At 56.9% G+C, this 26,679-nt stretch overlaps 8 protein-coding genes across 8 annotated transcripts in view; 7 read left to right on the top strand and 1 right to left on the bottom strand.

Moving 5' to 3' along the window:
- The window catches only part of VTJ04DRAFT_6565 (uncharacterized protein), a gene marked incomplete at both ends in the record, with an annotated part of 2,632 nt that extends 2,232 nt beyond the window's left edge, over positions 1–400 (top strand). Inside the window, 2 exons of the mRNA XM_069364798.1 lie at positions 9–222; positions 270–400. Coding sequence (XP_069218589.1) covers positions 9–222; positions 270–400 — 345 coding nt within the window. The remainder of the gene's footprint in view (positions 1–8; positions 223–269) is intronic.
- Positions 401–960: 560 nt separating this feature from the next.
- On the top strand, positions 961–3,402 carry VTJ04DRAFT_6564 (uncharacterized protein; the record flags this gene model as incomplete). Its single annotated transcript, XM_069364797.1, has 2 exons — positions 961–2,079; positions 2,134–3,402. 2 exons carry the CDS (start codon positions 961–963, stop codon positions 3,400–3,402), a joined length of 2,388 nt encoding a protein of 795 aa, XP_069218588.1.
- A 2,209-nt stretch (positions 3,403–5,611) lies between these two features.
- Positions 5,612–8,014, top strand: VTJ04DRAFT_6563 (uncharacterized protein; the record flags this gene model as incomplete). Its single annotated transcript, XM_069364796.1, has 1 exon — positions 5,612–8,014. One exon carries the CDS (start codon positions 5,612–5,614, stop codon positions 8,012–8,014), a length of 2,403 nt encoding a protein of 800 aa, XP_069218587.1.
- A 1,148-nt stretch (positions 8,015–9,162) lies between these two features.
- Positions 9,163–10,451, top strand: VTJ04DRAFT_6562 (uncharacterized protein; the record flags this gene model as incomplete). Its single annotated transcript, XM_069364795.1, has 2 exons — positions 9,163–9,498; positions 9,576–10,451. The coding sequence occupies 2 exons, from the start codon at positions 9,163–9,165 to the stop codon at positions 10,449–10,451; spliced, it is 1,212 nt and encodes a 403-aa protein (XP_069218586.1).
- Positions 10,452–11,219: 768 nt separating this feature from the next.
- VTJ04DRAFT_6561 (uncharacterized protein) lies at positions 11,220–14,224 on the top strand (the record flags this gene model as incomplete). Its single annotated transcript, XM_069364794.1, has 2 exons — positions 11,220–13,003; positions 13,078–14,224. The coding sequence occupies 2 exons, from the start codon at positions 11,220–11,222 to the stop codon at positions 14,222–14,224; spliced, it is 2,931 nt and encodes a 976-aa protein (XP_069218585.1).
- A 6,848-nt stretch (positions 14,225–21,072) lies between these two features.
- Positions 21,073–21,993, top strand: VTJ04DRAFT_6560 (uncharacterized protein; the record flags this gene model as incomplete). Its single annotated transcript, XM_069364793.1, has 2 exons — positions 21,073–21,318; positions 21,496–21,993. The coding sequence occupies 2 exons, from the start codon at positions 21,073–21,075 to the stop codon at positions 21,991–21,993; spliced, it is 744 nt and encodes a 247-aa protein (XP_069218584.1).
- Positions 21,994–23,290: 1,297 nt separating this feature from the next.
- VTJ04DRAFT_6559 (uncharacterized protein) lies at positions 23,291–24,262 on the top strand (the record flags this gene model as incomplete). The annotated part of the gene is made up of 4 exons (XM_069364791.1): positions 23,291–23,371; positions 23,634–23,724; positions 24,007–24,120; positions 24,198–24,262. The coding sequence occupies 4 exons, from the start codon at positions 23,291–23,293 to the stop codon at positions 24,260–24,262; spliced, it is 351 nt and encodes a 116-aa protein (XP_069218583.1).
- A 134-nt stretch (positions 24,263–24,396) lies between these two features.
- Positions 24,397–24,726, bottom strand: VTJ04DRAFT_6558 (uncharacterized protein; the record flags this gene model as incomplete). Its single annotated transcript, XM_069364790.1, has 1 exon — positions 24,397–24,726. The coding sequence occupies one exon, from the start codon at positions 24,724–24,726 to the stop codon at positions 24,397–24,399; it is 330 nt and encodes a 109-aa protein (XP_069218582.1).
- Between the last annotated feature and the right edge of the window lie 1,953 nt (positions 24,727–26,679).

The raw sequence follows: 26,679 nt of genomic DNA, 5'->3' as shown, positions 1-26,679 counted from the left end.
AACTCGAGGACGGTCGGACCCTGTCCGACTACAATATTCAGAAGGAGAGCACCCTCCACCTGGTGCTTCGCCTCCGCGGTGGCATGCAGATCTTCGTGAAGACCCTCACCGGCAAGACCATCACATTGGAGGTCGAGTCGTCGGACACGATTGACAATGTGAAGAGCAAGATCCAGGACAAGGAGGGTATCCCTCCGGACCAGCAGCGCCTGATCTTTGCGGGTAAGCAACTGGAGGATGGTCGGACGCTCTCCGACTACAACATCCAGAAGGAGAGCACTCTCCACCTCGTCCTGCGCCTGCGTGGTGGCCAGTAAGCTGCTGGCGGCTTGTTGGGAATGGGCAGGGATTCGACGGGTATAGGGAGTTGGTAATGCGTTGGGCTTGTCTTGTTTTCTAGTATTATGATGACTCGGACACGATACCAATCAAATGATGACGAGACTCGATTCTGAGTCCTAACATGTGTGCCTTTTCTGTGTTACTGTCGGTGTTCCTGGTTGTGTGCATGTCCCTTCCAACTGTCCAACTGTGATGATGTAAGACCAGCGGGATGTGGGGCCCGTTCTTTAGTGGGGTGGCAGTGACGGCATTCCAGCCGCATGCTCCATCCGATTTGCAACTTTCAACTTCCCGTGATCCTCTTCCTCTTTCCTGCCAAAGACCGCTCGGGCGGTGGTGTGTGATCGACTTACGATGCGGCTTGCCAGAAACGAGTTTGGCTGTCGAGAATCCGAGATTTTATTACCCCCGTGACCTTCTACCGTTGAAAGAAAGCCACAGAGAGATTTGCCACGAGCCATCAACCTCTTCTTTCCGATTGTCTGCCTCGCCCAGGCCACGTCAGACCGAGAGGCAGAGAGGCCAGCCCTCACGACACCATCTACCCAACTTTTCGTCATCGACCAGCCGCTGCTTGAAAGCAGGGACCCCGAGAGAATCTCACCTCCCGGTGCGGTTATGACGGAATACTCGTACCACATCAAATTCGAGCTCTACCCGACGCCCGATCCGACCGGCCAGCAGACCAAGAATAACACGAATAACGGAACCGGAGCTAGCGGCAGCGGCAGCAACGTCCCCGTGGTAGCGGACAATAATATTTGGATACCTGCTCCCGGCGCGAGCATCTTTGATGACTTGCCCTCTCACCCGCGACAGCAGGGGAGGACGGATATCATCGGTAACAACACTACTGGCGGCGGCGCTGGATCGAGCTGGGGAGAGCAGTGGTCGGCAGCAGCAAAATACGACCGGCACGACGCGCTGACGAGGACATACGAAGAAGCGGCCGCCGCGGCTGCGAGGGCGGCGAATTCGAGGGTGATTGATTGCGGCTCGCGGCGCGCGGGGATAGGCGGGGAAGATATTGAGAGTGGTGGTGGTAGAGGGGAGAGGGATTGGTGGGAGTGGGAACAGCGGGGCTTGAGGAATCGACAACAACAACAGCAGCAACAGCAGGTGGCGGTAAGGACCAGGAGGGGGGAAACGTCGCCGCCGAGGACAACAGCGGACGGTATTGGACCGGAACAGGCGGTTCGGGATTGGAGGTTTGGGAGGGTGAGGATTGAGAGTTTTGATTTGAAGGAGGTGCATAGGGTTTCCCAACAGGAGGAGATGGCTGGACAACAGCAACAACATCAACAACTGACCGGCGACGGCGGTGCGCAGGCTGCTACGCCGGCCGCCAGCCTCGGGCCGAACCTCGGCGGGATGGGCCTGGCGACCAAGGCGAGATACTTGCCCCTCGAGACGAAGAACACGGAAGCCGGGTGGGGGATCGTTCATCTCTACCGCGAAGGGGACGAGACAGCGGCGGGAGGAGTTGTGGCTACGGAAGATGGCGGCAGTAACGGAGAGGACGGCACGATTCTCTGCATCCTGGCTGTCCCGAGCTATATGTCCCCCAGCGACTTTCTCGGGTTTGTGGGAGAGAAGTGGAGGGGCCATGTCAGCCACTACCGCATGGTTATGACCAGCCGGATGAGCAGGTACATGGTGCTTATGAAGTTCCGCGACGCTGCCAGGGCGAGGGAGTGGAGGAAGGAGTTTGATGGGAAGCCGTTTGACAGTGTTGAGGTGAGTGGTCGACAGTTCTCTGTGGACGGGACAATGAGCTAACAGCTTGTGAAGACCGAGATCTGCCATGTCACCTTCATCAAGTCTATCAGCGTCCTGACGCCGGGTCAGCCGAATAGTCAAAGGCGATTCTCCGAGGCCAACAAGGACCGCTTCGCCCCGACCTCGCCCATGGTCAACTCGCTCAAGCCCTTCCCGCCACCGACTCCCGACCTCATCGAACTACCCACCTGCGCCGTGTGCCTCGAGCGCATGGACGACACGAGCGGCCTGATGACGATCCTCTGCCAGCACGTGTTCCACTGCACATGCCTCCAAACCTGGAAGGGATCGGGCTGTCCCGTCTGCCGTGCGACCAACCCCAAGCCGGCCGAGGACTACTACGACCCGGACAACCCCTACTCACGCCCCTTCGGGTCCGGGGTGTCCAACATCTGCAACAACTGCAACTGCACCGACGACCTCTGGATCTGCCTCATCTGCGGCAACGTGGGCTGTGGCCGCTACAACGGCGGACACGCCAAGGAGCACTGGAAGCTCACAGCGCATAGTTTTAGTCTTGAGCTCCAAACCCAACACGTCTGGGACTACGCCGGCGACATGTGGGTTCATCGCCTCATCCGCGACAAAGGCGACGGCAAGGTCGTCGAGCTGCCGCGCAGGGACGATCCCCGGCAGCAACAGCAGCAGCAGCAACAACAACAGCAGGAAGACATGGTCCCGCGCGCCAAACTCGACAGCATCGGCCTCGAGTACACCCACCTGCTCACCAGCCAGCTCGAAAGCCAGCGCCAGTACTTTGAAGAAATGGTCAACAAAGCCGCCGACAAGGCCGCCAAAGCCAGCGCGGCTGCGGAAGCCGCCTCGGCGCAAGCTGCCCAAGCCCTGCGCGAGCTCGAATCTTTGCGGGAAGAACACCGCGTCCTGCGCGACGAGACGGTGCCGCAGCTCGAGCGGGACCTGGCGCGCGAAAAGGCGCGCGCCAACAAGTCGGCCGAGCTGGCGCGAGAGCTGAATAAGACGCTGCGCGAGGAGCGGGAGGTCGGGGCCGGGCTGATGAAGAGGATCGAGCACCTCCGGTCGGAGGCGGAGACGAAGGATCAGGAGATGGAGAAGTTGCGCAAGGAGGTGGAGGAGCTCAAGGAGATGAATCGGGATTTGACCATGTTTATTAGCGGGCAGGAGAAGCTGAGGGAGATGGAGAAGGAGGGGAAGGTGGCGACGGAGGAGCTGGAGGAAGGGGTCGTGGAGGTGCCGGCGCCGGCGGAGGCGGGGAGTTCGTCGGGGAGTGGGAAGAGGAGGGGGAAGGGGAGGAAGAAGTAGTGGGATTGGGTTGGATGGGTTTTGAGTTGTAAGGGGGAGTATGATAGAAGGTAGTGCTAGGTTGAATTGCGGCGTTGCTTGAAGAGAGCGCTCAGCGTTGAGTTGAATATCATCGTGATGATGATGATGTTGATCCAACTGGCCTGGAGCTTTCGTCTTGTTATTGCTACGGAGTTTACTTTTTTTTTTTTTTTTTTTTTTGCGTTCTGTTTCTCCTCATCTCTCTTTGACTCTTTTTATTTTTCTCTTTCTCTTTTTCCTCTTGCCTTGTCCCCCCTATTTTTCTCTTTTCATTTTATCATCACCACTCAACTACCAAGGACGTCCAGACCTAGGAATTCACATTCACATGCAACAAAAACATCGATGGCCAACCGCCCTACCACGGCCCGCGGAGAGGAGGATCCCAGCGATCGGATTTCACCCCTAGCGCAGTGGGCAAAGCCGACCTAGGCCACACGCCCCTCCCAACCGCCAACCGCAGCCGAGGATGCAACGCTCTCGGGATGTGTCAAAATTAGGCCCATGTCAGGGGTGGGAATTGGTTCGTTGCAGTCAGTCACTCGAGCTAGGAACTAGGGACTAACACCCCCTCTCGTGCATTTTGTTGAGGCAAATGGCGAAAGAAATTACACCAGAGGGAGGCCTGAGGAAGGTTCTGTAAAAAAATGCATCCGACAGTGAGCGAGCAGAGGGGAATTGAGCTGCTGGATTTGGACACGTAGTGGACTTAATTTTTTTTCTACGAGGGCGCATTGCAGCTCGGCGTTTTACTTATCAGAACGGCAGTTGGAGGTAGGGGCCTGGTGAACCGGGTTGAGGCGAAACGAAGTTTCCAGGCTCGTTCATCAAGGGCCCCGCGGACGTTTCCGTCAGCGCGATGAAACTGTCTTGCCCTGGCCATTATCAAAGCAGGCCGGGATTCCCGTCAGGTGGTTTCGACCCCTTTGATGCCGGGCATGGGAACCTTCACGGGCAGGTGTTCACTTGGGTGTGTTTGAGTGGAGGGGCCAATTGATGAATAGGTAGGAATTTCCCAACGATATGGTCATCTGGACAGGTTGTCGCCGCCGAGAGCTGACCGCCTGCTGCTGCAACCGACTGGTTGGGAGTTGTGTGTGCAGGACGCTTTGCCGATTTGAGGTGTTGAGGATGGCAGAGAAGTGTGCCTGGCTGGCATGGGCATGTGCAGCATGTCAAAAAAAAAGCTCTGCCTTGCAACGTGCAAAACGTGCAGAAGCAGAAAGAGAATCACTTCGATCCGTCGTGACGCATCCATTCGAGAGCTCTTGGGGGGCCAAGAAAAAAAAGAGTGGGACCAGCTAAAGCTTCGGCGAATAGACCAATCATATGCGTGGAGAAGAGGAGTGCAAGACCCGCAGTGGATCCTGGGGGTGGCGTTAAGTGGCGCCAAGACACGCCCGCATCTCAACCTTCTGTGGCCGGTGGAGGAAAACGGCTGCCCAGCTCGGCGTTAGGGTGGGGCAGGTGGGCATATCATGGCCCGGACTCGTGTTTCTCTGCTCTTCTGCCATTCCAGGCGGCTCCAACCGAGCATACCCAAGGTCCAGTCGAGCTCGAGCTCACGGACAGATGGACGGATAAGGACGAGGGGGTTCCTGTCGCATGTGAGGTGCTTGTGACTCTTTGCTCATCCCCTCCTCTCTTCTGGTATTTTTTTTTTTTTTTTACTCCAAGTTTCCCTTCTTGCTCTCGTTTGAGGTGTTGTGGTTGTTAGTCTCGTGTTGTTGGATGGACTCTTTGTGTTCTCTCTGATATCTGCGATACCCATTCCCCTCTTTCCCCTCCACCCGACCAAGATACGCGCTGCGATTCGCGATCGAACCCCGATTTTTTTGTCAGACGTCGACTTGACATCAGCATCACATCACAGACTCCACACTCCCAACGCCGGAGCATCTCGTCATTGTTCGCTCGTTGCGCTCGGCCTTCTGTTGAACATTGACGTCCAGAGACAGCCGGAGAAATCGCGGAGCAGCCGTGTCTTCGCCGGGCTACCATATATACGTCTATCGCTCGACGACTCTGACTCGAAGCTCGACTTCTGTTTCTAAACCAACACACACGAGATAAGCTCATCTCCCCGTCGAATCCATACACAAAGCCCGGTTCGACTGGACGGATATACCCCGTTCCTATCGACGACCCGCTTCATTGTGCAAGCTCGAGTGTAACACCTCGAACCAACATGTCCAAAGATGCAAAGACGGCGCCTCCGGGCGCCGGCTCCTCTGATAACAAACAGATGGGCCGAATTGTCCCCTGGAAATACGACACCTTCCTCTGGACCATGTCGTCCCTCGTCGACCTCTTCTTCCGCGAGGTGCACCCTCGTGGCGCCTGGAAGGTCCCCCGCCATGGTCCCGTCCTGTTCGTGGCCGCCCCTCACGCCAACCAGTTCGTCGATGCGCTCATCTTGCAACATGTGCTCAAGACGGAGGCTAAACGCCGCGTCTCGTTGCTTATTGCGCAAAAGTCGGTGCACGGTTTCATCGGATGGGCGTCCCGCCAGGTCGGCTGCGTGCCCGTCGGCCGTGCCCAAGACTACGCGAAACCCGGCTCAGGCACCATCTATCTGCCCGATCCCATCAACGACCCGACCCTGGTCCGCGGTGTCGGGACCGACTTCGAGAAGGAAGCTCAGGTTGGCGGCATGGTCTTCCTTCCCTCTGCCAAGGGTCGCAGCGGCGCTAGTGTCGATATTGCTGCCATCCTCGGGCCCAACGAGCTGCGCGTGAAGCGCCCGTTCCCGGGAAAACTCTCCATGGAGCAACTGACCGCCCGGGACGACATTGATGACAAAGGAGGCCTGATCAACGCCGAAGTGAACGGCCCTAAGCCCGGGTACGAGGGGACCAAGTACAAGCTCGCCCCGTACATCGACCAGTCCCAGGTCTACCATTCCGTCTTCGGCTGCCTCAAGTCGGGCGGCTGCATCGGCATCTTCCCGGAGGGCGGTAGCCACGACCGGACCGAGCTCCTCCCGCTCAAGGCCGGCGTCGCCATCATGGCTCTTGGTACCCTTGCTGAGGCGCCGAATTGCGGCCTCAAGATTGTGCCGGTAGGCATGAACTACTTCCATGCCCACAAGTTCCGCTCAAGGGCCGTCATCGAGTTCGGTCCTCCGTTCGAAGTGCCACCCAAGCTCGTCGAGATGTATAAGAACAACCAGAGACGGGACGCCATCGGACAGCTTCTCGACATGGTGCACTCGGCGCTGAGCGCCGTGACGGTGTCGACCCCCGATTATGACACGCTCATGGTGATCCAGGCCGCGCGGAGGCTGTACAACCCCACGGGCAAGAAATTGCCGTTGCCCGTGGTGGTAGAACTGAACCGCCGCCTGGCCCAGGGTTACGAGAAGTACAAGAACGACCCCCGTATCAGCCACCTGCGGGAATCGGTGACCGAGTACAACAAGCAGCTGCGCTACCTCAACATCCGGGACCACCAGGTCGAGTACGCCCGCATGTCGTGGGGTGTGGTGTTCATCACGTTTATTTACCGCCTGCTGAAGCTGATCGTGCTCTCGGCGGGCGTTCTGCCTGGCCTCATCTTGTTTGCGCCCATCTTCATCGCGACCAAATACATCAGCCACCAGAAGGCCAAGACGGCGCTTGCGGCGTCGTCGGTCAAGATTCAGGGCAAGGACGTCATCGCCACGTGGAAGCTTCTCGTGTCACTGGCCTTTGCGCCCGTCTTGTACAACTTCTACACGTGCATCTTTGCGTACCTGGTGTACCGGGACCGCCTCGGCGGGTACGTCCCGGAGTGGGTGCCCATCTGGGCCGTCTTCCTGGCAGGCTGGGTCATCTTCCCCGCCATCACGTTCGCGGCGCTGCGGTTCGGCGAGGTTGGTATGGACATCCTCAAGTCCCTGCGACCGCTGGCGCTCTGCATCAACCCCAAGTCCAGCTACAGCATTGCGCAGCTGCGCGAGCGTCGTGCCGAGCTCGCCGCCCAGGTTGCCGAGGCCGTCAACACCATCGGCCCGGAAATGTACCCGGACTTCGAACACACGCGGCTCATCTTCGACGCCTACGCCCGTGGCGTGTCCAACGACGTGTCCAACGCCTTCTTGCCCAACGGCGGCCACTCACCCGGCTCTCCCGCCCGCCGCGGCAGCCTCAGCGGCACTTCGTCGCCCGGAGCCTCGTCCAACGGACCCGGCAGCCCCGGCCTCGTGCGCCGCCACACGACCACCTCGAGCCGCGCCATCCCGCGCAACGAATCCTTCAGCAACATTGGCGGTGCGCCGCTGTTCGCCACGCGCCCGCCCAGCCGCAGCAGGAGCCGCAGCAGCAGCGCCGGCACGGGGTTGGTCGGCGGGCAAGGCCCCATGGCCGGGTTCCCCGTCAGCGCGTTCACGACGCTGGATAGCAAGGAGAGCTTTGAGCACGCGAATCGCAAGATCAGGGAGGCGATGAGGGAAAGGGGCGAGCTCAGGCGGCGGCAGAGCGAGCAGAGGAGGATGTCGCTGGCGCAGCACCAGGAGGAGGGGGATGGGGACAGTAGTGATAGTGATGGAGAGAGCGGGAGCGTGGTGTCGATTCGGATTGGGGGGGATGGGGAGGGGAAGAAGGTGAGGTAGTTTAAACGCTGGTCAAGGGGTTGGGTGTGGTGGTTATACCTTTCTCTCTTTTCTTTTTTCTTTCTCTCTGTTTGTCTGACTGACTGTCTGTCTGTCTCTTTGAGCCCTAGCGGCTGTTTCTTTTGTCTCTCTGGTTATATCATGGGTCGTTTTGTATTCTGGGGCGGTTGTCTGGGTTGTTTCATGAGATTAAAAAAATGGTTTCAAGGGGGGTTGTGCAAAGGTAGCACAGGTACAGGAGGAATTCCCAGTATATTTGGTCATCCAAGCTTTTCAGGATTGCTGTTGGTTGTTGTCTTTTTTTCCTTCCTTGACTTGAGGATCTCGTATCTGAGCCAAGCGCATTCCCTACCTACCTACCTTCCTGCCTACCTCTCTACAGTACAATGCCAGTTATGACGGCTGTTTGCCTCGCAGACGTGGGGGCGGAACCGATACCTGTTGGGTTGTGGTTCTGGTTCTTTGCTTGTGTGTATGGTTGCATGGTTACGCAATCTTCGCGTGGTTTGTGCAAGGCGTAGGGTGGTTTTTTTTGGTGTTGGAGGTTGCGTTGGCCTTGCAGGTGACGGGTTCGGTGTTACGAGGTTAAATCCTTTTGTTTGGTTTTGTTTTGTCTTGTCGTCTGGTGACCGAGAACGATGGTGTTACTGCTGTGTTTAGATGTGAGGTTTGTTTCTTGCATCCTGAGGCTTCCCAGTTATAGGGACTCGTGTTCATCATACGGAGTATATTTGGTATCAGGTGCTTGCGTGGAATGGCGTTGTCAGCGGGAAGCATGGATGGTCTCATGTTGGACGGAGTTTCAGGGTCGGCTCACAGCCAGCGGCATCCTCCGATCTGTCTGGAGACGGGACGGGATCCCTCTGCGGCGGGTCGAGGACGGACCCAGTTTGGCCCGCCTTAGCTCCGAACCGAATCCACGGTGCAGGGGTTAAAAAGCCAGTGACCGAGATTCGGTGTTTGGTGGTCTGAGGTTAAGTGGCTGCCGATTTCACTGTTCAAGTTGTCGGTCTGCACTTTTTTAGAGGATTTGTTGCGAAACATTGATTTTTCCCTACTAATACCCTCTCGTCTGTCTGTCTGTTTGTTTGTCTTTCCTTAGGTGGTTCAATCAATCCACCTAACCCTCGAGACCTGGACCCGAAACCATGCTCAAATCCCTAATCAACAACGTCAAAGCCCTCGCCCTCGGCGACGCTTCCGCGAACCCGGACTCGGGCCACAAGGCGGACCTGCACGACCTGTTCCCCAAGGTGGACAAGGCGGTGGACGGCGAAGATTGCGACCACGACTGCGCCTCGTGCGACGTCAAGTACCCCAAGTGGTTCCGCATCGACGAGACGGACAAGTTTTACGGCAACGTCAAGGCATGGAGCACGCACCTGGTGGTGGCGACGGGCAAGTCGGATTGGATCGGCAAGATTGAGTATGAGAGGGGCAGCGTGATGCAGGCGGTGGAGGGGGGGAAGAAGCCTAGTAATGGGGTATGTCTGTCCTATGCACAATGCCTACCTTAGGGAAGAAGAGATACTAACTGAGCTTGTCTGTCCCTCCAATCCAGCGCCTCCTCCTCTCCGCCTCCGACATGCCCACCCCGCACGGCACCACCTCGTACGCCGAGCCCACCACCGTCCTCCTCCTGCCCGCCTTCCTCTTCATCGACAACGTCACCCCGGCCTCGGTCCCGACGCTGATAGAATCCGTCGTCTCGCGCGCGCCCACCACCGCCTCCCCGCTCGAACCCTTCTCCATTCCCGCCTCCATCCCCTGCCCCCCTCCCCACGCCGAACACATCCTCACCACCCGCCGCTGCCAGCACCGCGCGGTGATCCTGCTGTGCAGCCACAAGACGAGGGACGCGCGGTGCGGCGCGTCGGCGCCGTTGTTGAGGAAGGAGCTGAGGAGGCATTTGGAGCCGCGGGGGTTGTGGAGGGATCATGATGATGAGAGGCCGGGAGGGGTGGGCGTGTATTTTGTAAGTCATGTTGGTGGGCATGGTTATGCGGCGAATATGTTGGTGTATAGGAGGGGAGGGAATTGGGAGGTGGAGGATGCCGCTGCTGCTGGTGGCGCTCCTGTTACGAAGAAGGATGATGGCTCGAAGGAGGAAGAGGCGAAGAAGGGTGATGATGCGAGGAAAGAGGATGAGTCCAAACAGGGTGATGAGGCGAAGAAGGGGGAGGAAGGGGAGGAGGGGACAGGGAAGGCTGAGGAGGGTCAAGAGGAGGGGAAGAAGAAGGATGAGGATGGAGGGGAGGGCAGCGACAAGAAGGAGGAGGGCGATGTCGGCGCGTCGCAGTGCATTTGGCTGGCGAGGGTACGGCCGGAGGATTGCGAGGGTATTGTCAAGTTCACGGTCATCCAAGGCAAGGTGGTGAAGCCTGAGAGGCAGCTGAGGGGAGGGTTTGATAGGGCGAGGGGGTTGCTGAGCTGGTGATTTGGTGTGTGATAATATTCTGCAGTTGTCAGTGATTATCAGTCAATGGCTATTTTTGGTGATATTTTGTGATTTCTTTTGTCTCGTTCTGGACATTTGTTGATGTTGATGTCCGTGTTTGGCGACCGTTGCGCCGATCTCATCCCTGACCCTGACCCTGACATGACTGGCCCTTCTCCAACTGCCCGTTGACCGCTCCACGCCTGGTGCGGGGAAGTGGGGCAGCCACGTCGTGCGGGGCATCACTTCAGCCATTCCCGGCCGCGCCACAGCACCGACCACCTCCTGCAGCCTGTTGCCCAGCAACCCAACCCTCGTAAACAACCCCCCAGGGTCCCAAAACCATTCCTCCATCGTCAACCCTTTTGTCCAACCTGGAACATCCCTACCCAGACCTGTCACCACCCGTTCCAGCACCAAACATCAGATTCCAGCGGACGACCTTTTCTCTCGAGGTCAGCCCATTGGAATTGTGCTCTGCTTTGGACAGCAATGGCAATGGCATAACCTCCATCGCAGGCTCCCGAAACAATTTCTCCTTTCAATTTCCTGCTGTTGTTGCCCTTTATTCCCTTTTTTGTTCGCTTCGTTGAGCATTGTCTTCTGGATCGGCGTTCTGTGTTCGCATTGACGACTGACTCTCTCCTCGAGCCTTGCATCAAGGGCTTGCTTTCCGAGACATCAACAACAGACCAACCACCAACACTTCAATCGTCAACAGCAGCACGCGTACGAACAGACAGGTGAAAACAAAAAGAAACGATCAACATGTCGTATTCCTACATTGCCGGAGGCCCGACCTTCTCCGGGCTGCCACCGCCCACTCCCCCGACTCAGCCTCTCGTCGTCAGCGACACCGGTACTCCGCGACACCACCAGCGGTCGCGGTCCAAATCATCCGTCCTCCGCTCCTTCATGCCCGGGCACAAGCGAAACAACTCGGACGGCGCCAGCCTCCCCGCCGCGCCGCTCGTTTCGCCCATCGCCACAACGCCCGCCTTCCACATCTCGCAGCAGAGCCTAGCCCCCTCTCGAGACAACCCCGTCTTCCACGTCGGCTTCGACGCCGCGGCAGCCGCAGCCATGGAGCCGCAGCGCTACGCCCACGCGCTCGGCGAGCTGCAGCAAAACCGCCAAGAACGCTCCCCCGAGCGGCGCGTCGACTACCCACCACCTCCTTCCTCGCCCAGCAAGACGGGCTTCTCCAGCATCTCCCTGCGGGCTTTTGCCAACAAGGACAAAGACACTAGCAAGCCGCCCAAGACCCGGGACAACGCGGCTGCCGGCTCGCCCACCAAACCCAAGAAATCCAAATCGGCGACCAGCCTCGTCGGCTTGCTCCGGCCGAGGTCGCACAAAAATCTGAAGCAGGAAGAAGAGGAGCAGGAGTTGAGGGACCGGGACAAGGAGAACGCGACTCCACCTGAGCATCCCTTTGATCTGGCGCCCCCGCCGCCAATCTATGCCCAGTTCGCGTCCCAGATGTACCCGCCCCCTTCGCCAAGGCTGGACTCGCCGGCCGATAGCATCGGATCCAAGGCCTCCTCCACGGGCAGCAAGAAGCCGCGCCCCAAGTCATTCCAGGCATACATCACCCGCAAAGATGACGACGCTGCCGCCGCCGCCGCCCAGCAGCGTGCCGCCAGCGGCGGCAGCAGCAACAGCAGCGCGATCGACGACAGGCGCGCCAAGAGGATGACCTGGGGCCGGGGGCTCAGCAGCGGCAGCACTGGCAGCAACGGCGGTGGCACTCCTCTTGCTACTACCCCAACAGGGCCGGCTCCCTTCCCACGGAACAGCGGCGGCAGGGCGTCTCGCCCCGGCACGGGCTATGGGCCGGCGTCTGCGGCAGCGGCGGAAATGCCTTTCATCGACCCGGCCGAGATCGACAAGCACCTCGAGGCCATGCTGGATCGCCGCAACATCCCCGAGAACCAGCGCTACAAGATGCGCAATCTGAGCGATACCATCAAGATGGAGTTTATCCGGCAAGACTGGGCCGAGACGCAGGCCGCCTTGGAACGGCCGACGTCGCATGACGGGGGTGTTCGGCCGCTGACGGCTGGGCAAGGCCTCGGTGCCGAGGGTGGCGACGCGGCTCAGACGGAGGACGGCGGTGCGTCGAGTCCGACCAAGAAGAAGAAGCACGGCCGCGGGCTGAGCTTGACGCTAGTTCGCGGCGCGGGGCTCAAGTCGAACCCGTCCTCGCCGACCAAGAAGAAGGGGGATAGCAGCCTGGGCCGGCACTTCCGGACCAAGTCGAGCGAGAGTCTGGTCGGCAACGAGCAGCAGCCGCCGCCCGCGTCGCCGTACGCGGCAGGCGGGTACGCCAGCACGTTCATGGCCAAGGTCAAGGGCCAGCAGCTCCCCGGGGACTTTGTCGGGTACCTGCAAAAGGTGCAGAAGCCTGAATTGGTGGAGGTGGGCAAGCTCCACAAGCTGCGGTTGCTGCTGCGCAACGAGACGGTGGCGTGGACGGAGGAGTTTATCAGGTTGGGCGGCATGAGGGAGATTGTGGAGTTGTTGCATCGGATTATGGCGGTGGAATGGAGGTGCGTTTTTTTTTCTATATATTTGCTTTCCCCTTGTTCGTTCTCCGGAAACACACAACTGACACCAAGTCCAGAGAGGAGCACGAGGATGCCCTTCTCCACGAAAACCTGCTCTGCCTCAAGGCTCTCTGCACGACCGACATGGCGCTGCAGTACCTGCACTCAATCCACGCGACCCTCTTCCCGGCGCTGCTGCACATGATCTTCGACCCGGAGAAGAAGGGGCCCAGCGAGTTCACCACGCGCGGCATCATCACCTCTGTCCTACTGACCTACATCTCATCAGCCCCTCCGGCGGAGCGCGTTTCGCGCGCCAAAGCCGTGCTGGGCTTCCTGCGCGACCCGGAGCCGCCCGAGCAGGAGCGCCCGGTCGACTTTGTCCTCGAGATGCGCCGCGAACGGCCGTACCGTGTCTGGTGCAAGGAGGTGGTCAACGTGACCAAGGAGGTGTTTTGGATTTTCCTGCACAATCTGAACATTGTCGCCCTCCCGCCCGAGGCGAACCAAAACGCTAATCCCAGCAATGTCAACATCAACACCAACACCAACTCGGGTTCGGATCCGAACGATAATAACAACCAACAACAACCAACCACCACCACCACCGACCCTTCCACCTCCACCTCCGCCTCCCTCCACCCCCCGCAAATCTCCCCCTCCCACCTCGCCTACATGACGCGCCACTTCCCGCAACCCCGCCCGCCCGTCCCCGCGGCCCCGTACGTCGGCGGCGTGGAGTGGGACGCCACCAACTACCTCGCCAGCCACCTGGACCTGCTCAACGCCATCCTCGCGTGCACGGGCCCGAGCGCGGCCGAGCGCAACCACCTCCGCGAGCAGCTCAAGGTGTCCGGGTGGGAGCGATGTCTCGGCGGCAGCCTGCGGCTGTGCAAGGAGAAGTTTTATGGCGCGGTGCATGACGGGTTGCGGACGTGGGTGGCGGCCGCGTGGGAGGACGGGTGGGACGTGCGGGATGTCAGGTTCGGCCCGGCCCCGCCGGAGAGGAAGGCGGTGGAGGAGAGGAAAAAGAGTCCGGTTAAGGGTGGAGCGAGTCCGAAGAAGAATAAGGTCAGGGACGAGCAGCCGCCGCCGAGGATTGAGATGCCTAAGTTGGAGTTTTTGGGTGGTGGTGGTGTTGGTGGTGGTGGGAATCTAGGAAGTCCAGCTGGGTCGTCGGGGGTTGGGGTTGGTGCGAAGGGAGGGGATGGGTGGTTGAGCTGAGTCGTGAAGAAGTGGTACATGCCACCGTGGTTGGACAACGAAGCACCTACAGCACAGCGCAGGGTACGGCACCCTGAATGATGGTGGTGTGGGGTTGATGGATGTGTACACACCCCGAGTCCGACGACTGTCGGGATTACATGATGAGGGGGTCGACGCATCATCTGTCTGTCTGTCTGGCTATCAGCACCCATCCTGCTCGGTTCATCGCTTTTCAGGTCGACTCTCTGAGTTGAAGATGTTCAGGGACAGGAAGAGGCCATGTTGTTGATTGGTGTTGGTGTTGGAGTGTTGGGTTTGCTTGGGGTGTTTTGGAGTTGGAGTTGGAGTTGGCGTTGTTGACGAGGTTTGTTCGGTGTTTATTTATTTGTTTGTGTTCTTTTTATTTTTCTCTTCGTCTTTCCTTTCTGTTTCCTTTGTCGCCTTGTTCTCTGTGCTGGAAACATATGGCATCGGGCCTTGTCAAGAAACAACAGCAGCAGCATCTTGGGGTGGACTTATCCTCTCCTTGTTTTGATCTCTCTCTCTCTCTCTCTCTCTCTCTCACTCCCGTCTTTGACGGGACGGGGTGACCTGTTGGTGAGAGTTCTTTGCTTTGGTGGAATGGATGGTGGAGGAAGAAAAAAAAGGGCAACTTTGGGAGGGACTGGGCATTTGCAGGCAGGATTTTTCATGGAGGAATCAACAACAACAAATGGGAATCTATCCGGGTTGGAAAGGGTGGGTGGGGAGGAGGATGAGAGGAGGATGATGACGATTATGGGGTTTCCTTCTTTTTTGGTTTCTGTGTTGGGTTGCTTGTCATGGCATGGTTGGCGAGGTGTCTTGCGGTGGAGGGAAACACAAACGTTCGTTCAGGCATGATGGACGTAATGATGATGAAGGGTTTATGACTGTACGTATATGCATGGAATGGAACAACCTTCTCTCATGACCTGGGTTACCTTATGTGTCAACGCATCTTGTTGCGTAATAATGGCGTGATTAACTTTGGTAATCTTGTTCCCCATTCAATTGTCTTTGTACCCTTATTCAACCATTTGTCCTCTATTTTCCTTCCTCTTATTTTCCTTAACTATTTTGTTGATTCCTTTTGATTCTTCTTAATTCCTTCCCTCTTTCCTTCGTATCTCTATTTTCGGTTCTTGTTACACTTCATATTCTCAGATTTCGTTGATTTTTTTACACGTTTGCCTCTCTCCGTTTACAACTTGCTTCCATATTGTATGTACAGAGCGTCGTTCGGCTCACTCAAGGTCTTGTCTCTTGTTTCCTTCATACCTTTTTAACTTCCGTTGGTATATTAACAACGCTTAGATAGTTATTATTACTGTTGTTTATAGTTAGTTATATTTTTATTTAATTTTTTACCTCTTTTCCTTCTGTTCCCTTCTCCCTTCTTCACTTCTCCCTCGACTTCCTCACCAGTTTCCTTCTTTTTCTCCCTCCGGGCCAGAGCCTGTGGGCAAATTTTCAAAAACCAGCCTCTAGGTCCCGAGTAAAAGAGACACCTCCAACTTATGCCGTCATCATCCTCCTCTTACCGACCTTCCACAATCCTCCATCCAGCCAGCCTACGTAATATCACCATAATTATGTTTGCCAGTCCAGTAACTGGTCGGCATTTCTCCTCCTTGGCCGCCCACTCCTGCGTCCGACTGTGACGATTTTGCCTCCGTGACACCTCCCCGGCCAAGAATCACCCAATCACACCGACATGAGAAGGCGCAGGCGGGTGGCAAGAAAGATTGACAGGACGGGAGGCGGGGGGCGTGGCAATGGCTTGGGTCTTCTGGCTGGAAGGGGAAGTGAAAAAGCAACGACAGGTAAGCGGCGGCGGCGGCGGCAGTCGGCGGCCGTTATTTGGGACCCCTCTTCCCCTCCCCAATACCGATCCAAATCCCAATCCCTTGGATCCCGATGCCACCAAGTGTACACTACTGTACACTGTACATGCCTAGATGCTCCTTGGTATGCACAATTCCTTCTTCTGGTGTCAACAAAGCCGGTGATAGGGCAGGTTTTGTCCTGCCAGCCCGCACCGTCCTGGCTATTGTCGGGACGTACATAAGTAATATCGACGCACACGCACCGGCCAAGATCCGGGATCCGAGGGGGCGACGCAAAGGAGAAAAAAAAGTTGGAAGGTGACAGAAACGCCGGGAACCTGTTTGGCCCTCCATCCGCCTTGGAAATATGCACATGAGTTGGCTGGCTTGTTGCCAGGACCGGTCAGCCCAGGCCTGGATAGGACTCGGACGCTGTGGTTGGCTTGAACAGCCTCAGCTTTCTTGCGCATACATCATCCATACTTGGAATCGTACATAACATACATGGACGGGGAGTTGGTCCCGAGTCCCGTGATTGCCGTGGCTTCCTGCAAAGGACCTGTGGAATGTGTCGAGCCAACAAAGCATCCTCGAGGCATCCATCCTGACCCCTGAGGCTGTCGGGAGACTTGCCGGCCTTCCGAGGCCGGACGAGGTGGCTGCCTTGCTGGCAGAATCCAGGTCAGTCCAGGGCCGGGGGAGTCCCTTGGGACTGACTGTAGGCCTTGCAGATTTGCTTCATCATGTTGGATGTGTTGTTATCCTGAGACTGGCTTCACTCAGGATATGAAATCCGTGTTCATGAGTGATGGCTATGAACACATTCTGTGTTGGTGAAATGTGACAGAGGCCACACAAACTCATGACAGAACGTAAATAAACATGAAGGGCGAAGACGAGTACGAGTTCTCAAGATGTCGTGCCATGTTGGCGTAGCACAACAGGTCTGCTTTGATCCTTTGTTGTCATCATCACCGTCCTGTCGTCGAGTCTATCATTAGCAGGAAGCGAAACGGAAGCACCGTCCAGCTACTGTGTCGGGAGAATGGCGATCCGGAAGGGCCGGGCTGCTCAACATTGCATACTTCAGCTGCTTGAAGCGACACAGCCGTCTCCATGCGCTGCTGACGAGTGAATCCGCCTGGACACCAGGTAATTTAACGCCCAGCAGGCCCATAACGCAATCCTGGAGGGTGCGTCAGGTAGGTCTATTAGCGGCCAGTGGAATTCCTCGACTCGTTTCACAACCGTGGTCTGCTTGCTTGTTCTCCTGTCAACTCCAAACGGTCTGTGGCCAACCTGGACTGGCAGAGAAGAGCACAAAGGACATCGAAACTCTTGTAGCCTCAAATCAAAACCATGGAACAAAGACCAACCCATATCAACTTTACTAAAGCAGGGGACAAAGACCGAAATTGGAGCAGACCGCAGCAGAACGAGTGAGCCCGCCAGGGAGGATTCCGATTCTGGAAGGAAAGCTGAAGATTCAGGTAAGTAGGTAAGCCATGGCGAGCCTGGTCAGGTGGGAGCGGCCGACGTTGTTCAGAGTTATGCTCGCCTGTGTGCTCCGTGTCAAGAATAAACGTGGACAGTAAGTACTCGGTAGTTAGTTAACTAGTGCCTGGCGGCCGTGGACCGTGACGGCGAAGTCTCAGGCGTTCATGAGCGACTGTCGTTCGTGCTCAGCGTCGTCCGTTGGCACCGTTCTGTCGGGTTCACCTGCCAAGGAGGCGAACCAGAGGTCTCTGTGGTGTGCTCTCGGGATTCCAAAGCGGGAAATTGCTCTCAAGCCCTCTCGGCGGTGAAGTGGAAAACGGCCCCATGCCGGCCAGCCAAAGACGTCATTCAACGGCGCCAACGGGCAGCGGACAAGGCCCCTTCTTCCTTGGTCGCTCGTCCTCGGCGCGAACGGATGGCGCTCCGGCGAAGGACCCAACCGCCGTTCTGGAATTACTTCTCGTTTGTTCCTTGGGATCGGGCGGTGAACGCTGGACCGAACTTCGCAGCCGAGGACTCGACAGGCATCCTGCATGCCATGTGCCCGGTGTGATGATGCGTCCAGTCAAAGACACCGAGTCGGTGCCGGCGCATGAGAGAGCGGGTTCCCCGTGCTGGGGTGAGCTCCGTGGTACCTAATCAGAGTTCTTTCCAAGTCGGGGGCTTGCCCCTGGGAACAGTAGGTCCTGATTCCACCTCCGTAACGCCATTCCGGGGCCCCGTCCAAGATGCTCTCCACAGCGGCGGATGCTGTCCCAGCGAGGTCGGCAGCCATGGGTTGCGTGGGAGGATTCGACACCTTGAGGAGGCGCTGGCACCACCGGAGCCACGCCCACTGTGGATAGGTAGGTAACAGAGAATGTCATGATTATGTGCCATGGCGTGAACTTGTGTCGGCGAAATTGGTGGTTAATTGACCAAGACAACCGGTCTGGGGAAATTTGGCCTCGGTAACAAGGCGAACAGGGGGTTGAGTTTCCTTCAAATCCACACTGATGATGCCGTTTCTGCTGCCCAACAACAGCCCGATGGTCAACCGACGCCGGCGGACGGAGGAGAGGACCAGGCGAGCAGACGAGAGAGACAGAACCAGGGAGTGAGCGACTTCTAATCAGGGCCCGGCCATCGGCTGCATCACAGCGGCCTTCGGAAGGTCGGGACGAGCCAAGCCAATGTTGCGACTTGGGAAGGCACTGCAGCAGCCGCATGACATGATGTGGAATAGTTCTTGGGCCCGACATGGGAGTTGTCTGCTGTGCTGCCCTTGAGCGTGGGGGGAAGAGATTCGTGGTGGCATCGCAAGATCCGCAAGAAAACAGGGGTGTGTTCCGAGCAATCCAGCTGTCAGACGAGAGAAGCCACCAGGAGTCAATTGGTGATGAACATGGTTGAGTCAGGGATTACTTATAAGTGACTATACATTGTATGTTGCTGTTGTTGTTGATGTTGTTTGTTGTTGTCGGTGATGGCGATGCCGGAGAAACAGAAATCAGAAGTGAAGAAACAGAAACGGTCAAGGACAAACGCTCAAAGTTCCTCACGAGTCCCTTGCTCTCTGTTTTTCTTTCGCGTCCTGCATGCTTCTCCCTGCTCCTTCCATTGGCTGTGCGGAGAATTTCCGAATCAATGGACGCGATTTCCCTCCAATGCAGAGCCCATCGTGTATCCGAGTGGTTGGGTGGACGTCAGGAAAGACCTAGTGTCAGTCCTTCTTCCAGTCGGAGATCCGATGGCAGCATCCTGGACCCAGCGCCGGCATTGACACAGTCTTGGGGTCTAGCACACACTGTCATTCCCAGAGAAACCTGGAACCCCAGGCATGTCATCATGTCATCATGGATGAACTCCCGGCGCCGTCTGCCCTTGCAAGCTGCGGCAGTTGTCTTCTTGATTCTAGCACCTCCTCGTATGGTCTTTTCTCCCATGTGATTCTTGGTCCTGGTCAACCGCCGAAACAGGACAACGCGCACCCTGTTTGCATGTCGTCCTGATGCATGGAAGCATTGGCCGTTCCCACGTGGCCCCGGGCAAGCTGCGCGGGTAAAGTGCCTTGCACTGTGAGGCTCCTGCCCTCACCGGCGGTGGTGCCCTGGAGGTTGGAGCCCTGAGGTTTCCAGTTGGTGGCCTGGCATCCTCAGAGACCCACACTTTCAACCGCTGCTCCGCCTGCCCGCAGCGTCATCCACTCACCTTTCTCCGACCCTACCACTTGCAACCAGCAGCGCGGGGCCCAAGGAAAGCCACCCGACCCGAGAAACAAACGGCTGGGGATCTGGTGTGCCTTTTGGTGTCCTTGTGTTTCCTCCCTGGACCCTGACCACCTCTCCACTTCTCCAACCCAAAGACACGACTATCGCCGCGGCAAGGCCCGAACACATCAACAGACGAGCCGTTCCGCTGTTTACTATACGGCTGCTAGCTGTCCATCATCCGCAGGCGTTGCGACGCTCCAACACAAACACACACAACAACAGGACAGCAAACCTGCTGCGTTTACACCAGCTTTTGCCGGATCCGAACACGCCCACACCCCTCCGGGACAGCAGGTTTCCAAGTCAGGCTAGGCCCTGCGCCCGCACACACCCACCCGGGCTTGGGACCAGGCCCGGCACAACGGACTCGAGAGGCTGGGTCGGCGGGGCAAAAGTCAAGTCCCGCCGCGGCCATCTGTCCATCCCGTCGTTTTGGACCCAAACTGGATCTGCTCACTTTTCCCTTGCCCTTGGGTACCTCTAACTAGTACCTACTAACCACTATCCCCGGCCGCATACATTCTCCAAGAGGGGAAGGCCAGAAGCCGGCACGACAGGCTGCCAGCACCTCCAACAAATCCGGCCCACACCGGCTACGACGTCCGCACGCTTCTTCTCAAGCCATCCCAGATCTCGCTGCGTCCCAAGCTCGTTGCAATCGGCACCGGCTTGCGGCACGAACTGGTACTTGCCAGTAACCTGCGTACCAGGACGAAGCTGTTACTAGCTCTCCTCCATCCACTCCAGCTCCTTCTCCCCCAGTCGTCGTGGCCCCTTTCCCTCCACCCCCCTTCCCAGGTGCCGCTACTGTCTAAACCCTGCGCTGTGGACGGCCTGGGCTAGCGAGCGCCGATTTTGACGAATCGAGACCCCATCGAAACGGGTTCTTGTGGGACAGCCGGACGACACCTCTACGGTCGCGGCGGGCCGTCCTGCGGCCAGCTCAGGCTTCCTGCCTCCTCCAAACATGTCAATAAAGTGAGTATGTGGTTTTCCCTCCCCGCGCCCCCTTCCCCCTTCCTCTCTCCTTCTTCCTTCCTCCTCTCCCGGATCCTTCATGTGCTCGCTTTGGTGGCCTGCCTCTCCCTCCTCTCCGCCGTGCCCCGGGCCTACAACAAGAGTCTTCCTTGCCTCATGACGCCACTCCCGGGCCCTCTTGTTGTTGCCAGCCGCGGCCGCCGCAATTCGACCCCCCTCCCCTGCCCGGCGTTTCCCTTCACAACTTCCCCGGCCCCACTACCCCGTCTTCGTCCGTCTCCGAAGCTCGATCATGGCCGACCAATTCCTGGCCGAACAGCACACATGGACTCTTTTGCGGAATTCTCATCCTGACGAGAGGGACAGCTGGGTCATGTTGACTCGGGACGGGGAGATCGTCCCCATCCCCGACGAGAAAATCTTGCACACGTCCCGGCCCCGAGTCAGCTTGGAAATTTCGACGCCGAAAGAGCTGAACATCGCCAATCCCTTCTCGTTGAAGTGCGACAATGGTATCGCTTACATCACGAACGAGCGGGTAGGTTTTCACCGCCCTTCTCCGCGCGCCTTCCCCTCGCCTTGCCCCTGGGGGCCCGGCTTTCCAGAACGGCCCGGGGTCGTCTTGGCTCGGCGGGATACATGGCTCCCCCGGCCACCATGCCCCTAGTGTAAACCCCTGCAGGTCCCCGACGACGACTAACTTGTTGAAAAATAGGTCATCTATCTCCCCGCCAGGCCGAGCGCCGACTTCAAGTCCTTCTTCACGCCCGTGCTGAACCTCACCGACACGCACGTGCATTCGTCTTGGATCGGCCCGTGGAGCTGGGGCGGCACGGTGCGGCCGGTCCCCGGAGGCGGCATCCCCGCTCACATTCCCCGGGTCGAAGTCAAGTTCACCTTTAGGGACGGCGGACATAGCGATTTTCAGACCAAGTTCGAATGGCTCAAGGAGCGACTATATCATGCCCAGGAAATGGGCCTGAGGCCGGGCCTGAATTTCGAACCCCCGCCGCCGTACGAACCAGGTCCAGCCGCACCCTCGTCATCCGCCGCTGCCGCCGCGGGCGCCGATGGACAAGCGCAAGATCAGCAGCCGCAGCAGCCACCCCCGCCCGCCCCAGATGAACCCCCGCCGGATTATGCGGAGGCGCAGGCCCAGGCTGTGGCGATGCGGCTGGAAGAACGCACGCGAGAGGAGGCGGAGAGGCAGTGAGGAGGAAATGGTAATGACGGAAGTGTTGGGAGACAGACGACTTGGGAATGGTTTTTTATGATGCCTCCTCGTTTTTCTTTTCTTCTTGTCGGGCACTATATTTTCTTCTTTTTTCCTTTCCTCCTCCTTTTTCTCGACTTGGTACTCTGCCGTTATTTATTATTCCTTCCCTTTTTCTTTTCGACGAATCTGGTTTTTTTACGGGCACAACTTATTACAACCTGGAACTGTTGTTGATACCACCATCCTGTACCCAATTTCGTTAGGGCTGTGTATCGCAATTGGGGCTGAATATTGTTCCGTGACGACTGATGAGCAAAGAAATATCGCATGTTATGTCTTGGGGCTGGGCGTTATCTTAGGTTGTCATTGCTTTATCTTCACCTCAGGGTCCCATCGGCTCTGTATTGTATCCTCGCTTGATGGATGATGGATTGGGATCCGGCTCAGCTCAGCTCAGCTCAGCTCGGCAGAATCGAGATCAGCCATCTTCTTTTTTTCTACAGTACAGTACCATGGACGCGTGGATGGTTGGGAAACATGGCGTCCCCAGAGCCGCCTTCGCTTAGTGGCTTGCTTATCGCTGCATTGGTGGCTGTAAGGGAGATCAAAAGTGATGGGCTGAGGTGTCGATGGCGCTTGGGGACTGACTAATATGTTCGGGACTGAGTCCAGCCAGGACTTCAGTCGCTGATGGCCATCCTGGTTACCATGGCATAACTAGCGCTGTCTCTTTCGGCTGATGAATTCAAGCTTTCCGGAAGCTGATAGGAATGACGCAGAGGTTCCAGGGTTGGAGCTTTGGGTGTTTGACTCGACCTAGATGGGATAGCTGTGTTAGTATTAGAAGCTCCTTCCTTCCACACCCAGCTCCAACCACACCCCGCCAACCCCCAACCCTGACGCTTGTGCGTGAAAAGCCCTCGCCCGCACAATCACGTGACAGCGGAACCTCCCGGAACTCTGCTCTGCCCCACCCCCGGCAGCCAATCAGCCAATAGGATCGGAACAATTGCATGGGCCCCGGACGATTTTCGGCTGGCGGGCCCTGACCCGATTTTTGCTCTGGCTGCGGGCACTTGAGCTTGCTTGCTTGCTGAGCAACGTCGTGCCATCACATCCCCGACCGTTTCCTCTCTGACGACCCGCAGGTCGACGACCACCACCGAACCGACGAACGACGATTGACGACGACGACGACGACGACGGACAATTCGATCGCCGACCGCCGCCGTTTTTCCCCTCCCTCTTTTCGGTTCGACGGATATATAAGAGTTTACAAAACAAGAGAGCAACAATGGGCATCTGGGACCTGATCACCGACCTCGTCGAGGCCGCGGCTCCGTGGTCGACGGCTGATGCTGAGGCTCCTGCTGACGTACGTTTTCTTCCCCTTGATTTTTTGAACTCCTTGAGGGGTTGAAATAGGCAATTGGATCGCTTGGTGGGTTGGTTGCTCTGGGTCGGGAGGAGCGCGGGATTTGGAGGGGTTATGGGAAGATGCGGGGGTTGGTGGATGGATTGGAGATGGGGGATTGTTAGGCTTTGGCCTTGTTGATTTGGATGGTGATGTTTTGAGGGTGGAATGGTTGTATGGTTGTGAGGGAATTGGTTTGCTGACTTGCCTGCTTGATGTCTAGCCCGAGCCGGAGGAGACCCCCGCCGAGGAGGAGGAGGAGGAAGAGGAAGAAGAGGAGGAGCTTGTTGATCCTAAGGAGCAGCTCGAGGAGGGTGAGTTGTCTTTCCATGGCTTTTGTTTTCCAGCATTGCGGTTGCTCTCTTCCGGGGTAATGGGATGGACCGCATGACAACCGAATCCAGCGCCTCGGCTGGCTGGTGGTTTATTTGGGACGGGTTGATACCACCGCCGGGAGATGGAATGGATGCTCGCCCGGGTGCCTGGACCGAGTTCCATTCCCGGATATCAATCTCTCTCTGGAACGAGTCGCCGACGACACTTGACCGTCAATGACCAGCGAAGCTAACTGCGTCTTTTTTATTTCCACACAACAGAGTGCCGGAATTCCAAGGAGTGCGCCCCGGCCAAGCACCACTTCGACGAGTGCGTCGAGCGCGTCACCAACGCCCAGGCGAACGGCGGCACCAAGGAGGATTGCGTTGAGGAGTGTACGTATTTTTGACCCCCTCCCCTCCGTCTTTTCCCAAAGCAACGGTGGTGGTGGCTAACCTAGACGTGTGTCCAGTCTTCCACCTCGCCCACTGCGCCACCCAATGCGCTGCTCCCAAGCTGTGGCGCATCCTCAAATAAACGAATCAACGCAAGCACCCACTATCCTCTTATCCGGCGAGACGTCTCTCCTGTCGATGGACTGATCAATTGCCAACTGTCCTGGCGAGCTGACCTGCATGCCCACCTCTCGATATACAAGGGTTCTTAAAATTCTACGCACCATCACCACCACCGCGGTTTCTATAGAGAAGGAGGAGACCAAAAAAAGGGGCAAGGTTTGATAGACGGAGCGTGTGGTGCTGGTATGTCTGCTTTCTGGGCAGGTGGTTTGGGGATTGGAGAGAGGTCGGGTTCGGATATGGGATGTGGTATACGGGGATGGTGGAAGGGTTGTTGGCAGGGGAAGTGTGAAGTGTGGACTTGTACAATTGATGAATTCTCGGTTTGGGTTGGGGTAGAGAGGGAGGGATAGCCCTCTGTTTCTTCTGCCTACTGTGAAGAATACGTGTTTGCGTGGTGATGTGTGTATCAACAAGCTCCATGTCTGCCTACCTCGTTTGATGATAACCATGGCGGTTTTCTGTTGCCTTGTTGACCTAGCCAGTCGAGGACTTCATCTGGACTGTGGCTCGTGGAGGTGTCTGATGAGGCTTTTCGCCAGAGTTGCCCATCTACGTATACATCACGAACACGAACATCTACCTCCACCCTATCAAATCCATGGGAGGTGACATGCCTCCAACGACTTAAAGTCAACCAACCAATGTCCATCTCTCACATAACGCCTGACCGCAGCACCTAGTGACAGCTTCATATGTTCACTCTGTGTAACCTGTCCCCCTCTTCCCCCCCCAACATGGTGCACTGCCGCATCTGCACTCATCTCCTTTCCTACCTAGGTACTTACTACGGATGTCATCTACATAACTTGAAGAATATGGAGCTTAGCGCGGCACGCGATGGATGGGAATATGTAGAATGCATTGTTGGTGGTGATGTCGACCAACTGTGCAGCCACACCCCACGCATACACACACACAAAACGCACACCCGTCAGGATATACAAGTATATACATGTTTGTGAGACATATAAAATACTGCATCGGGATGCAGTATACAGCATGGAGGCATGATGCAAATCTGCAAGTGTCCTGATTTGGAACAGAGGATGTTGTCCAACTACCGAAGGGACTGATTCTCTAGGCCAGGGCAGTCTCAGGTACTTACTCATCTCAGGTACCTACGTCGGTAGTTTTAGACCATCCCGCTGCAGCCAACTAAGAACTCTAGTGGATATGATGACATGGAACACGTCTCGAAGCGGTGGATGCCCAAACTTTATTTGGCCACCTCAGATATGATGCGGTGTAGGTACTCCGTAGTCTTGGGTTGGTACCTGATCTAGCTTGCTGCAGCAACAAGCTTCTTTGTCAGTGGTGGGCAAATCGAGACAGAGTCCGATGACATGCATAAGGTAATACTATGTGTGGCTACTTAGGTCAAGTTGGGTGATAGATGGTGGGATAGGGAGATGGATGTCCACCAGTCAATGGATGGAATGCCTGGGATGGAGCAAGCCCAGTTTCCAATGAGAGTTTGTCTTCGTCCCCATCGGTTGGTGCGCACCATATGAGGTATGTACTGTACAATACATACGTACGTAGATGTTGGTTGTCTTGATCGAGTCACTTAGGGTACAAGATGCGCTTTAGACACACTTAGTAGGTTTGTACATACATACTACCTTACGGAGTGCCTTAGTAGTGTAAGTCCTCGCCCATCCCGAATAAGGATGGCCACAATGGGATTGTGTCGTTCGGGCCGCCGACGATGTCACTTGACAGGCTTCTTATACGCGACGTCCAATCATGTCTTGACCAAGGTTCGTTCAAGTGCGGGGAGGGTAACCTCGCGTAGGGATGCACGTCCCTGGGCCGAGCTTGCCAAGAACAGCCTCTACTAATAGAGCCAAATTCAGTGCATGTTCGGATGGGGGATGACGGACCTGGAGATTCCAGGAACAGGATTCTGCTTTGAAGGCAAGATGCTGCCAGGTGAGACGAAGGACATGGGAAATAGTTGACATTGCGCGCGCAAGTCGGACTGTGGCATGATTGTGTCTGCGCAAGCCTGTCATGTCGTGGAGAGCACACCTAGTCTTGTTGAGGTGAAGTTGTGGTGGTTGCTTGAATAAGGTTTAGGAAGAGGTCCTAGCGTCGGCCCTGGCGACGAGGAGGGAAGGATGTTCCTTTGCCCGTGACACTCTGCTATCTTTCTTTGCCCATCAAGATCGCGGTTACTGCCCCTTCCCCTCTTTCTCCTGCTTTTGTCCTCTTTGGCCGTTTTCTTCGTCCTCGCCGTTGCAAGAGAAGACGTGAGCCTGAGAGTATTTGTCCCGGCCGTCTCTGGTCTCACAGAGGATCGAGGAACCACACCACCGGTCCCTTCTCCGGACAGCCACTCACGTCCTAGACCGCAAAAGGTGGCGTTCGAAC

The sequence above is a fragment of the Mycothermus thermophilus genome, assembly GCF_041956435.1.
Source record: "Mycothermus thermophilus strain CBS 625.91 unplaced genomic scaffold VTJ04scaffold_4, whole genome shotgun sequence".
NCBI classification, from domain to species: Eukaryota; Fungi; Ascomycota; class Sordariomycetes; order Sordariales; family Chaetomiaceae; genus Mycothermus; species Mycothermus thermophilus.
Note: the sequence above shows the minus strand (reverse complement) of the source record. Positions and strands in the feature narration are given on the sequence as shown.